General features: G+C 38.0%; 1 protein-coding gene across 5 annotated transcripts in view; it reads left to right on the forward strand.

The window, feature by feature from the left end:
- Window positions 1–11748, forward strand: part of BMPER (BMP binding endothelial regulator) — a 150426-nt gene extending 138678 nt beyond the window's left edge. For all 5 annotated transcript variants that reach the window (XM_072925835.1, XM_030266978.4, XM_030266976.4 and 2 more), the window contains 2 exons: window positions 3708–3838; window positions 9813–11748. In XM_072925835.1, the coding sequence (XP_072781936.1) occupies window positions 3708–3838; window positions 9813–9994 (313 nt within the window). In that variant the 3' untranslated portion in view covers window positions 9995–11748. The remainder of the gene's footprint in view (window positions 1–3707; window positions 3839–9812) is intronic.
- The last annotated feature ends 2554 nt before the right edge of the window (window positions 11749–14302 follow it).

A 14302-nucleotide genomic window follows, 5' to 3' on the forward strand; every position in this document is an offset into this window, starting at 1 on the left:
AGCTTCATTTTATAAGTAACTTGCGCTACAGTTTTCTTGTGGCATTATTTCTGTCTGACTGTAATGTTTTGATATTTAAGTTTCTAATGCGTTTTTACTTCATTTACACAAAGTGCTTTGTTCTTGGTAAAGGGTCACAATACCCCACAAGACCCATCCTGTGCAGTACAGTAAATCGTCAATAGAGCTTCATTATTGGCATAATTCCAAAGTTTTAGTAAATTGTATTTTTTTGTTGTTTGAAGAGTCCAGTCAGATTAGAGTACAGATAAGATGTGAGTACATGCAGTTAGTGTCACAAAATCTCTTTTTCTGATTCAAGGGAAGAATGATGAGAAGGCAGAATCTGGGGAAGCAGAGAACAGTTTTTGAAATGTATCACTCGAGAGGATAAAAAAAATAAAAGCTATAAGCATACCAAAGATTTTTGCAAGGGGAAAGGATTAGGATAGCACACAATATTCAGTTTTTCAATTTACTTGGTAAATCATTACATAATAGCCGTTTAACATAACTGTAGCAATCATAAATGTGAGAAATGTAATTAAGTGCAAGAAGTAAACAACTTTTGCTAAAAATACAGACCCAAAGTTGAAACTTGGCCTTGGGCCATCAGCAGGTCACCCTCAGAGCCAGCTCCCAGAGAATGGACATCTTTTACTTCTGTGTCCTTGCTCAGAACTGCCCTTTCATTAGGAAATAAAAGGAGATTTTATTTTTATTCGCTAGGCTTGGCAGCTGTGGCTATAGTTCTCTTGACACTCATTTTTGAGTTAACATTAATTAATTAATTTAATTAACTGTACAAATAATTAGAAATTGTAATTCATTATTAAGACTGCTGCAATCTGACAATGGCTCCTCAGCTAAGCCTAGGGCTTGACCCAAGCAGCTGTCACCAGGATTAAACACTCAATGAAAATAAAAATTACACCAGCAATTTGGTATGTAATTAATCAGCAGATTCTTTGTGTTGCACATGGCATGGTACTTCCTCAGTGGACACCCATGCTGAACACTGTAGGAAATAGTGCTGATCCCAGCCAAAGCTCAGATGTTTCACTCCGGAACATGCCTGGATGTCCATGGCCATTGCAAGGCCAAGGGTTAATGGTTGGTGTTGCTATAGGAGCTAAGTTCTGTGCTCTCAAAGAGCATGGTTGCCCTCCTGCAGACTCAGAACACTACCCTCCCTTCCCCAGTCCCTCAGACTATGCCTAGGCTTTGCCAGGATCTCTGCTAACCTCACCATGAACATGCTAGCTATTAAAAAGCTGGAGTGATTGATGATGAGCCAGGAGTTTTCCTGATCTTGCGTCTTTTTCTGATACAAGCATCTGAGGTAGCTGTAGGTTCATTGATTCAGTGCAAGAGGTGATATCTCTCTCCGAGTAATGGTAAAAAAAAAAAAACAAACCGGTATCCTCTAAAAAGCAGAGGAAGTACCTTAGATTTAAGGTTTTATAAATTCTTAGTCAAGGAAGTTGGTGAACATGTAGCCAAGCTGATACTGGAAAGCATCCCTAAACACCATGGTCATCAGTAACAGCCAAATGTGAGTGGAGAGTGGTGAAATGTGTTTCATAAAGGGGGCTGGCACAGAAACAAAAACATGATAAAATGGTACCTTGACAATCAACTATTTATGGAGATTACATACAGATTTTCTTTGTGATAATGATTTTTCAGTAGCAAGCAAGCATCTACTTCACTGTAAAAACGAGGCACCTCTTAAGTTGCATGGGGTATATGGAACAGTGCCTGCTGCAGAGATACTAGGAAGAGATCACAAAGAGATGTTGTGGCCAAAGGAAACAGTGTGAAGTTATTTAGTGTGTCACATAAAAAGGTGACCCTTTATGCTTATACAAGGTCTTTTATCAGCTGACAACCTCAAACCACTCCAAGGATATTGTGCTAATAAATTCCTTGCCTATCAGCTGTGATATGCGTACAACAACATCTGTTACTGGAAAAGATGTAAAGGGACCTACCACAGGACTAAAGAGAAATAAAATTACATTGTCCTTAGAAAGTAAAGTTATTGCAAGTAAAAACAACTGGTCTGCAAATACGAGCATGTTATGTATTTGATCCAAAGCAATTCTGTTTATTCAAAACGCATATATATCAGTAAATCAAGGACAGGTAACCTTTATACATTAGCACTTGTGTTACTTATTTTTCACAGTGATTTTTTAGGTAATTTCATATTGAGGGTCCATATTGAGGAGTAAATTTATTAAAAGTCATGAAAATGTAGCAGAACTGTCTGGTCACTGAAGCAGCCAGTGACTTTGGCATGGGGAAATACTCCTCTTTCAGGGGCACTGTTGGACTTACAGAAACAGGCTTGTCCGAGTTTTGAATAGAGGGCTCTCAATTACTCAATTATTACTAGCAACATATGGGCATTAGGGCTCCTGGTTGCTTTTTCTGAGTTTTTTGCACCATTTCCAAGCTATTACCTCTTCTGCTGTGGAAAAAGTTTCTGGGAAACGAAGTCTGTATCTATCCTTTTCCTGTAGACAAGACATATTATGGTCCACAGGAAGAGCAACTAACATGATGAGCACATTTTTCATTTCTGCCCTTCATCTTTCCAAGATGATTTGTGCCTTTGTCCTCTCAGAAACAGGAAGGCCCCTGAACATGCATGAAGCAGGTGGGCCTTGATCATGGACACACAAGGTTCATGCGCAGAGCACCTTCAGTGGAAAGCAGATGAACTGAGGGCATGATTTTCAGAGTATGCCTTCCCTATACCTTATCCTTGCCTTTTAATGATTCTGCTGAGAGTGGTAGATACTCAGCATTTCTGAATTCACATTGCTACACATGCAAAACCATCTAAGCATTTTGCACATGGAGAAACCATCAACTGCAAATCTCTTGGCTCTTGCTAGTTATATTTTAGGTCTGTGCCAAATAGGCATGTGTTCTGAACAAGCTAACTTGAAATATAGTGGTGACATCCACAGTAGCACTTTCGCATAGGGCCGTATTAGCAGCTTTGCTCCCTGTCACTGTGGTACTTCCACATAAGAATACAATAGAAGAAGAGACTGAGTGGTATGAACCATGCTTGAGGGATTTCCTAGCATGAAACTGCTCAGTTATACTGAATCAGCCCTGTTCCTTTGGAGTGTCTTAAAGTCTGGCACTTAGTAGTGATGCTGCTGAGAAAACAGGCATATAGCTATTTTCATGCCTTCAAACCAGGAAGAGTCTGGAGGTGACCTGGAGAGGAGGCATCATCTCTTGCATGGAGGGACTTGTATTCATTGCCGACAGAATTCATATACTTAACACTACCATGATGATTGTTGGTAAAACTATGAAATTATTACTTTCTAGGAATAAAAAGTTTTTATCTTATGTTGACACAAAGTCATTGCAAAAATGGAATTTGCCTTCCTCCCATTATGGTCTCAATCCTCTCTACCTGACATTTCTTGGGTCTTCTCAGCACCCTGTTTCTGTGTGGTTCCCTGGTGCTTTGGAGGCTTTTCTGCCTTAAAGTAGCACACCAAAAAAGAGATGAGGCCTTGGGATGTAACCTCAGGGATGCCTTTAACTTTCTTACCATTTAGCACAAGTTGCTGTGCCACTGAATGCCATGAGACTGGAAAGTGAACAACTCCAACCCTTGGGCAGATTCTGCCAAAGTATTCCTTGCTTATTTGTTTTGGGGTTTTGTTCTGCAGGTCCTGTGTGACAGACATGTGTGAGTGTCCGATCCATAAAAACTGCTACTGTGAGTCATTCCTGGCATATGCCCGAGCCTGTCAGAGGGAAGGGCTGAAAGTCCAGTGGGTGCCAGAGCAGAACTGTGCAGGTAAGCATTTTGGGACTGCTTCTTTGTAAGCTGTTTCATAGGCTAACAGGCTGTGATCATACTATCCTTTTGCTGGTGAAGTAGGATCAAAAATGATACAGGAATTGTAGCAGCTTGGAAGTTCTTGGAAGTTTTTCTTTCAGGATATGTAAACTGTTGATTACAGAAAAATTTTAAACTCCTTTGACCTCCTGTCAAAACACAGTTATATTTCTGGGGACAACATGCACATAAAAATGCAGTAGGTTCAACAAGGAAAGAGTAGCAAATGTATTTAGTGCAAATATTAAAATGCAAACCTGCATTAATAATTGCATTTGGTCCATACTCACTGTGTGATTCGCACTGCAGTAATTGCAAGTAATTGTGAGTAATTGCCTCCATGAGAAGCCGTGGCCTGTGGCTATGGGCACTTGAACTAAAATGCAATATTGCAGATGAGTATTTCCCCTGATGGTGGTCTCATTAATTTAGGACACTCTGTAATGGCATTGGTTTGTCTGGAAACGTATTCAGATTTATGTAAAGCAATTAACAGTAGTTGAAAAAAAAGCAACAAACAATGAGAGGAGGATACTCAGTGCTGGTCTAAGAGCTATTACTCTGTGGTCCATTTTGGTGATTGCATGTGGTTCAGGGTCTACTCTCTGAACTTCAATTTCCTTTTCTGTTGAAGGCATTTTAGCAGGGATGGGTGAGTGACAGAGCAAATTATGTTTGATTAACTGTTCCCAAAAGGTTTGCTTTTTTCTTTACAAAGCAACAGGACAATCCAAACACAGTGTCACTAAGTGAAAACTCTATTCAAGGATGTGGTCCTGGACAGCACTAGTAATATATATAATTTTAATCTATCTATCTGATAGCTGATCCATGCAGAACCGGAAGCAAGCATCATGATTTTTTTTCCAAAGCACTTCAGACTGAGACCTCACTATGGCAGATGCTGTAAAAAGAATAAAAACTCCTTGCTAGCAGCCCTTGCCTTAAGGAGTTTATACATGTGTTGACACATCACGACTTAACTAATTGAGGCTTCATTTAACAATTTTTTTTTCTGGCATCTTACCAAAGACAAGAAAATTTTCTGAGGCAAAACCAGTCCTTGAGAGAACATTATGAAGGAATTTAAACACACAGCCTCCATTAAAGCTAATGAAGGACATTTTTAAATCAATATGATTTTTTTAATCTCTTCTAGAGGGAAAGGGGAAATTTTGTTAAGCAGAAAATGTAAATAAGCTGTATAAGGCTAAGTACCCTCAAAACACTTATTTAAGTATCCAATGTCAGATAAGTAGCACCATCTTCTAAGTAAATAATACCATAAGCATTAAAGTGCATCCACTGCTTTCCATATGGTACCAGTGGCCAGCATCAAGATTTTAATTTTTAACAGACTTTTTTTCTCTCCAAAATAAGTAGTTACAATTATTTTGTCTCAATTACAGATTAAAGTTCATAGGTGGGAAACAAAATTTCTAGGAAGTAATAAAACTTTAGCATTCGATGACTTTCATTTCCTGCTTGACATTTCATAGCTGGCGGGATACTTGCAAGAGTTGTGTTCTGATGAAAATGGAGTATACTTATTAGTAGGTCAGGTTTTAATTATACTTTTGTGTGTTTTAAAACTTGATCTTGTGTAGTCACCAGTTACTCTACCCTAACTGCTGTAAGCTTAGCTCATTTTTCTAGTCTTCAGGAAACTTATGTTTTCTGGAGGGCCAGCCCCATACAATGCTCAGGAGGCTGAATTGTATGTTCTGTTCCCTACGTGCTCTTCTCTCTCCCCCAGTGCAACAGCTTATCCTCTACATTATTCTGCAGAACTCTGCTGCTCGAGGTTTGCTGTCCTATGAGGTTCACTCATTAAAGGGAATGTCAGCTGTGGTTTAATTGGTGGAGTGAAAAGTGGAAGATAATGAGTAAGGAAAATGATTAGGGTAGGAAAAGGTTGGTGAGATCCACATGGGAACTGAGAGAGTTAGGAAAAGGATATGGGTTGCCATGGAAAGTAGTGGGGACTTAGACCTGTTAGGATGGACATGGGAAAAAAATATGGTTCTTGAAGGAGAAATTAAAAAAACCAGGAGAGCTCATATGAGGGAAAGAATAAATAAGAAAAATGATGCATGGAAGAAGAAAAATAAAGGACAGAAGTGGAAGGAAGAGGTTTAAGAAGGAAAGGAGAAAGAAAAAAATATTTACCCAAGAAAGTTAAGACAAGAAGTTTATAAAGTAAAATTAAGTAAACTGAAGTGGTAAAAGGCCTTGGGATATAGTAATTTAATACTGCATTTCTCAGGATACCAAGAGAAAGAAGTCCCAAGCATGGTAGAAGGCAACAACTCCCTGCCATGGGCATGACTACACATGCAAGAAAACAATGAGATAAGGGCTATAATGTAGTGCAAAATGCACTGATGTGCTGACATGCTACAGTTTCATGAAATCTGAACAATTTTCTCTTTTCCTCTGTGATCAGTTGAAGTGGAGGGAGATGAGCATATATCTGATTTTGACTCTTCTCCTTTGGGCCTCTTTTCTGCTGGAGAATTTTATGGCATGTGTCACTCTTTTTCCCTGCTATGTGTTGCTTTCCTTTAACTGCTTTATTGCCTGTGTAAATGTATCAGGAGGGCTATTCTGGCTTTTCAGTGGACACTTACTGAAAATGGAAAGTTGAAAATATTAACAGGAGTGTATTGTGGGAAGACCAGTGCTCAGATCTGTCACCTTTAGCTCTGTTAGAAGGAGGTGTTGTGAATTGCAAGCACTAGGAGTGAAATACCATTTGGAAGTCTTACAGAAGACCTCCAAACTATGTAACACTGACAGAAGAAACTGGAACATTCATTGATGCTCAAATATTAATTCAGAATTTTCTGTGAAATCAGATTTGCCAGATATTATCAACCAAGGGAATCCTTCAGCAGTTATGCTACATATTTTGGCTTTTTTTTTTTTTTTTTTTTTTTTTTTTGTGGGTGAATAAGATTTCCTTCTAAATAATTATGGCTCTGTTTACAGACAGGCGCAGAAGCCTCCTCTGTGAAACTGCCAAAGTGGCTGGACTAAACCAGGTCTAGTCTGAAAACTGTAGCCTTATTAGGCTGGGTTTATTAGCTCAGGCACAGTGCTGTATTTATGTGGATATATGGCTTCTGGAGTTGGCTATTATCCCACCAGTTCAGAAAGTGGTCTGAGGAGTCTCACATCTGTCATGCCAAACACATGTTCTAGAAGAAGAGTGGAAAAATCCTTTTGGGACTGGTAATGTTTCAAAATACAGTATTATTAGTAACTTTTGTACATTGGGTTTGGGATTTTTATTTTCTTTTGCTAGTGTACTAAGGAAGTTATTAGTAACAGAGCTCAGTTATTTAAGAGAGGAATTTGTCTCAAAAGAAGGGTGCAAAGACACCACTTCTGTTTTCCATGTTTACATGGTAGTGAATCACTTCAGCAGTTCCTGGGAAGCCTTCTGCAGAATGTCTTCATTTTTGTGTTTTAAACTGTTGATGAAGTGGAATGTTGGATCAATCACACCACATGTTAACAACTGAATCACTCGACAATAAAAGCCATCCAGGGAACTTAAACAGCAGCCATTGTACTTTTCTGATTTTTTCCCTTGACAGCATGTTAATAATGCCATTATATGCTGCCTACAGCAGAAAATAGTCATCATATCTTCTACATGGCATTGGATAAGGAGGTGTTCTGACATCCCACATCCATGTGTGGTAAAGCAGAAGGGGGAGTACTTACAGATGCCATGGCTGCCGAGGGCGGGCTGTAATAGGTTCTCTGGGGGCACATAGATGAGGAAGTGGAAAGGAGCCCTTAGCCAACTTTCCTTAAGCCTACCAGCTGAGGAACCAAACAGCTCAGGAAGAAGGAACGGGCCAGCTATCACTGCACTAAAGCTTTGTAGGATGAAATCTGTGCAGCCTTGAAACTGAAGCTCTTATTCCTTTCTGTATGGAAACTACATGTGCTGAAGTCTAATGTTTGTTTTTGGTTGGTCAATTAGAGCTCCTACAACAGGAAGCTCATTTTCAGAGTGGAAGGATAAAAGCTTCAAATAAACACCCCCTGTAAGATAATTCACATTGTGTATAGACAATCACTAACTGTCCTTGCATGTTTTGGTTTACTTTTCTAGTCTCTTAATACCTTGTTTGCAAAGCACTGGCAAGATCTGCAGAGTTTCATTTCCCCTCCCCCCTCAGTCTCTATTCTTAACACACTATGTAAGCATAGAGTTTCCTGGGAATCTAACATTTTATTCTATGCTTAATATTGCTTACATGTTTTTTCTCACCTTCTAAATTTCCTGTTTCATTTAATTTTTTTTTAATTTTTCCTTTTGTTTGTTCCTTCTTATGTATGCATGGAAGTTATCATGCAGAGGAAGACAGAAATGTAAAGTTGGAAAAATACTCTCAAAAGATCTATGCTCACAAACTGAATAAGCCTATCTTGAACATAGCTGACAGACAGATATTTGTTGCCAGCTTATTCTAAAACAATGTTCAATTAAAGATGTCTCAGAGAGTTTCTAGGTAGGTTACTGTTGGTGATTTCTTATGCCTAAAGATAGAAAGTTGGGTTTTTTTCTCCCCTGATTTCTAATATCCATCTAATATTCAGCACTTGATTCTCTCTAACACGAGGATAATTTTCCTCTGTACTATCTTTTTTTTTTTTTTTTAAATTTTGGGTTTGTTTATTAATATCTGTGTCCTGAAAATTGTGTCTGCATAAATTCCATAAAATGCACAAGTAAAACTTGAAAGAAGCAGATGCTGTTTTGAAGATCCCTTAGTGGTGAAAAGGAACCCCTTACATTTATTATATCTTAGCAATAAGACTTCCATCCTCTTTGATACACTCATATATATTTAATCAATTTATTTCTGTTTTCTCTTTATGAATAATAGCAGTAGTGTAATGACACTGTAGGCCAATTCTCACAACAAAACAGTGTTTTCTGTCCATAACAAAATTATCACTCAAAAAATATTGACCTTCAATCACTCTCTCAAAGTTGAAGGAACATTCCTAATACAATCACCTCTCCAAAGATAGCATGAGATGATTCTGGATGCTTGAGAGTCCCTTACCATCTATGAGTTCTTATCAGTTCTTGTTTTTGCCATCAGCACAGCTGTTAAAAAGAATAACAGACTTTTATTTGCCATCTAACTGTGTATTATTCTCCATGCTAAAAAGTCAGGATATAAAATGTTGAGAGTTACAGTGTTAAACTGAAGGGGTTTTAGCTGAGCCTTCAGTGATCTTTTATGTTGAAAATACATTGAACTGTCAGCTACATAAATTAATTAATAGATACTGGAATCATTAAGTACAAGAACCTTCACTGTCTGTGATCGCTTGGTAAAACAGTACGGATACAATTAATTTTTAGTTTTCGTTTGTTTGTTTTAGAAATGTTGTTTCTGGATAGCAACATTGATTTAGTTTGCTGCAATATGAAATACAGCAAGTAAAATCTTATGATCAGAAATTCTAATGGGATGACTCTCTCTTCTTCTTTCTGTAGGAATGGAACTGATAATAAAACTGTCTGTCCTTGCAAATGTTTCAGAAATCTTTGATAAAAGGCATTGTAATGAATAAACAGTGTTAATCCTTTAATATAAAGCACAGATCTGCATATAGATAGAAACCTTGCCAAAGCTTTACATACCATTAGCTGTGTTAAAATTCTCAAAAAGTTCAATAGTGCTGTGGATTTGATAGCTTTTGATAAGGAATTTTGCTACTTTTATATTTATTATGTAATATAGTGGAATCATTTTACAAGTAATTTTTTCCTCTAGATAGTCATCATTCTAAAATGTGCTTTTTCATATTTGAAGTAGAAACTAAGCAAACAGATAAGTAAATTTCCTTGTGGGGCTGTGTATAATATGCATATTTTGTTCCTTTTAACTCCTTTCAGCAACCCAGTGTAAACACGGTGCAGTTTATGATACCTGTGGTCCGGGATGTGTCAAAACATGTGACAACTGGAATGAAATTGGACCATGCAACAAGCCCTGCGTTGCAGGGTGTCACTGTCCTGCAAATTTAGTTCTTCACAGAGGAAGATGCATCAAGCCAGTCCTGTGCCCACAGCGGTGACATTAATTCTCTTTCCATGGACACTAGTGCAGGTGGTCACTGACCCCTCTGATGCTCACAGCAAGTGAAGGACTCCATCTGTTTGTGTGCAGATTCTGCAAAGTACACGTCTACTCACAGAGTGTAAATATGCTCCTCTGTGTGTATTTGTGTGTCTCTAAGTACACACACATGGCACCTAGAAAGATATATAAATGTATACTGTGTGTACTTGGACACACTTGTCCATACACAAGTGCCCTAAACGTAAGTACAACCCATATATTTATATATATGTCCACATGCAAATATACATAATTTCTATATACCATAGAAGGATGAATTATAATATGTATATTTTTTGCTATAAAGTTTATGTATTATTATTTCTAGGACCCTGATCTGTAAGTCATTGTATAAATAAACCAGGTGTTTTTAATATAATATTGTGGCATGGAAAGATTGGATGACTTTGCCATTGCATAAGTTTGTCGTTACCAAGGAAACTTTTCTAGGACCATAGCACTGCCAGGCTGGATTAGTTTCAACACAGAACCTGGATTTACAGTTTTACAGGAAACACATTTCTCTGGAGATGGAGGATTTATCTAGGAATATTTCATATTCCTAGAAATGAATAGACCTTAGAGCTGCATAGTGATTGGTGACAGTGCTTAATCAGGCAGAGAAAACTGCGGATTGGCTTTTATGCTTTACTGAAATAACTGTGCAAAATGATTTCCAAAGCTGGTTGGACAATGGCCAGGATAGAGATATTTCTTTCTGGAACGGCACCAAAGGGTCAGGGCCAGATTTTCATAAGTGTTAGGCACCCAACAGCTCTCTTTGAAAATCTGACCACTTCCCATTTCATATCCTAATGCCCCATCTCTGTTGTGTTTGGCAGTAGCCGTGAATAGACAATGAGGAGCTTGAAGAAAATATTCATGTGCATATTAGCTGCTTAAACATGTTTGAAATGCCTATGTTTGTTTCATGTCTCCCCCAAATATTATGCAGAGAGCAAATCCCATGATGAAACATTTTATTTCAGCATGCCTTAAAACATCAAATAATGCCAGGCTTAATAACTCATTTAATTTATCAGTATGGTTTAGAAGAAAAACAAATTCACCCCACTGAAAACCAGTAGAAAATGTCGAATGCTAATTGGAGAACTGCATTTTATTTCCTCAGTGGTCTTTTGGTTGAGATTTACGAACATGTGGGCTCTGTGAAGTTTGTATGACTTTTGAAGTCTCCCAGGGGAGAAGCAATAATATGGGATTTCATTAGAAATGGTTAAAAAAGCCATGCAACTTTCTCAAGTCTGAAGGGACAGGGGGCTATTTTTCTTCACTGGAAAAGGCTCTTATAGAGCCTGATGGAATGGTCTCTGGAGATAATAGAAATCTTTGTGCATCTGATTTAGGTTTATAATGAAGTAATATCTTCCCACGCAGCTACTTCCATCATGCCTTGCATTGAAATTGCACATTGTAATGCTTTGAACAATTTTCTTCTTTAGTTCTTTTCTATCGAGGAAGTTAAGCAGGGTCCAAGTTTACAGTAAGTGAGTGGGTAAACACACTTGGGTTATACAACCTTTCTGTGATCCCGCCTTGGAGGAAGATGCTGAATGAACCTGCTTAACTTAAGCACCACACTATCCAAAATGCTGCCAACACAGTGTTAAAAAGAGCTCGGCATATAATGCCAGGAGTGTTCCATGGATGCTCATCCAAATCTTAAATAAACTCTGCTTGATCTTTTTATGTCCCTTTTGTGTTTGTTTTCTTGGAACAATCAAATAATTCAGTTTTACTGGCAAGAGAGGGTTTTGAAGACTCATACACAAGTGGACTGGGAAGCAGAATTGAAAATGTGCAGATCCCATCAGAGCAGGAAACTAGAAGAGTTTTATGTGCTCATGGGCTAATTGAATGGCAAAGTTGAAATTTGGAACAATTGCAGTGGGCTGAAGGAGTTAAAATATAAAATAGCAGTCATTAAAATAATTTAAAGTGTCAGTTAGAACAAAGAGCTTTTCAACCTGTGAACTTGCAGTGCTGAGATATGGGTTCTAAACCATTTAAAAGAATATTTTCCAACCTTTAGTTTAGTGCATATTTTAATTACTTGCTGTTCAATGTTTCCAAAATAAAAATACAGGCAACGTGAATTGCATACATGAACAGTGTATACGTTTGTCTTTCTCTTTTCTCCTGACTTATAAAAGTGAGTGAAAGGTGAAGGAAGAGCCCTCCAGCTCTCTCAGTCCAGGTCTCTCAAGCAATGCTTAATTGATTCTAGGTGAAGAGGTGACTTAGTTTTCTGTAGGATGAACTCTGTCTTTAGGTCTTAAAATGATACTGTTTGAAACCTGACCCTGGTAATTAAGACTAGACCCATGCTTTTCCGTTTAGTGATGTAGACTGAGGAAGAGATGAAAATGGTTTTACCTCTAAGCCAAGTGGTTGTGTCCTTATGGCGCTGTAGACCTTTTTCCTCCAAAATCCAAGTTTTCAAGGCAAGACTCTAAGTTCTATAATCTGTCTGCTCAGTTCACACGTACCATCTAAGAAAAGGTTGTTCCACTTTTCTAGAAATTTCCCCCCAAATTTCCACTTGGCAGAAGCTTTACATCTGTGTCTGTGGCTACCCTGTGCCTAACTGAACTATTGAGACCATATCAGGCCCAGGTGGGCCTGTTGCACTTTTCTCTTTTTCTCTCTCTTTCAAGGCCATTCAAAAGTTGAAAATCTAGCCCAATACCATCAATGCTAATATTACCACTGGCCTCACAGAGTTTGGGTTGAAGCCCATCTTCCTCCTTCTGTCTTTCCTCTTGGAATATTGCCCCTAGCATGCTAGAGCTGGACGTTTCCTTTATATCACTGGGGATTTATTTTTTACAAAATTAACTGCTAATCCAGTTTTAGTATGCTAAATGTGTTTCATGTGAAATAATTTTTAAAATAATAAAATAACATTGACAATTCATATGGCATGTGGTGCATTCACCATACAAAACTGATGGTTGTGAAAATTATGATCTTGATAATGCTTATGTCAATCTGTGTATATAACTTTGTGCCAATTTGTAAGGTGAAATATATTTGAAGGAGCAGAAGTTATAATCAAAGAAGGATCCAAAAGGGAAGTCCAAGAGACACTTCTGTAGTCCAATGGAGAGAGTCAAGTAGAGACCTGGATCAATAGTTTCACAATTAATCTGCTGTGTGTTCTCTGGCAAGTCATTTAATATTCTAACTTCATTGGGGAAACAAGGCTCTGAATTTATGATCGTCTTAAAGATTATGGATGGAAATATTCGAAAATGACATACCAGGATAATGTCAGCTGATATTTTACCAATCTACTCAGGTCTGCTTTGTATCTGGTAGTCCCATCTCTCCCAAATCATCATCACTTGGAAATCAGCTTTTAGTTGGCATATATGAAGGTCAAATGTATTTACTTCCTTCTCATGTATTTGTGTCTTTAAGTTGTGTCCATTTTTGTATATTGAGTTTTATAAACCATGGAGATAAGCCATAGCCAAACAGAGAAATTTGATTTGTTGCCCAAGAGTCCTGCATCTTACAAGAACACTTTGCTTCTGTAGAGTAAGGTTGGATGCACTTGGACAAAAAACAAACAAAAAACCCACCAAACAAACAACAACAACAAAAAGAAATAAAAAAGAAAGTATTCTTATTGTCTGACCCAAATGCAAACCCATCCACCCATCCCTATATCACATAAGTAGTTTTCAGCAGATAACCTAAATGAAGTACGTTCTTGTATTTTCTGCTTTTGTTGAACACAGGATTCAAATACAGTTTGACACTGCCTGGCTTCTCACTGACAGAACCTGACAGTCACAATGGCTGCACTGATCTTGAACAGCTCTGCACGGGTACAGAAGTTTACTTTTTTTTTGCCTTCATCAAAAGTGGACAAGGTGATATCAGAGCTAGCAGATATGATAATAACAAACCATGCATTTTCAGCTGGACAGACAGCAAAGAGTCAGTCAACAGCATTTAGCACTAAAGTGGTAAGGTGTTCTACTATTTCAGGAACAGTCCCAACTAAAGGATAATATTATGTCAGGGTCTCAGTATCTGACAAACAGGAACTTTATTTTACATAACACTGATCAAATGCTTGTTCTTCTGCCCTAGATTTTACCATTTTTAGAAAGCCCTGTGGCAAGAGAGATATTTCTGCTCCCTTCCAGAACCTAGTCCACCACTGCAAATGTTTCAGGACACAGGTCTTACCATGCTGCCATAGCAGCATATTTATTCCTTTTTTCTGTGT

This window comes from Taeniopygia guttata, chromosome 2 (genome assembly GCF_048771995.1).
Source record: "Taeniopygia guttata chromosome 2, bTaeGut7.mat, whole genome shotgun sequence".
NCBI lineage: Eukaryota > Metazoa > Chordata > Aves > Passeriformes > Estrildidae > Taeniopygia > Taeniopygia guttata.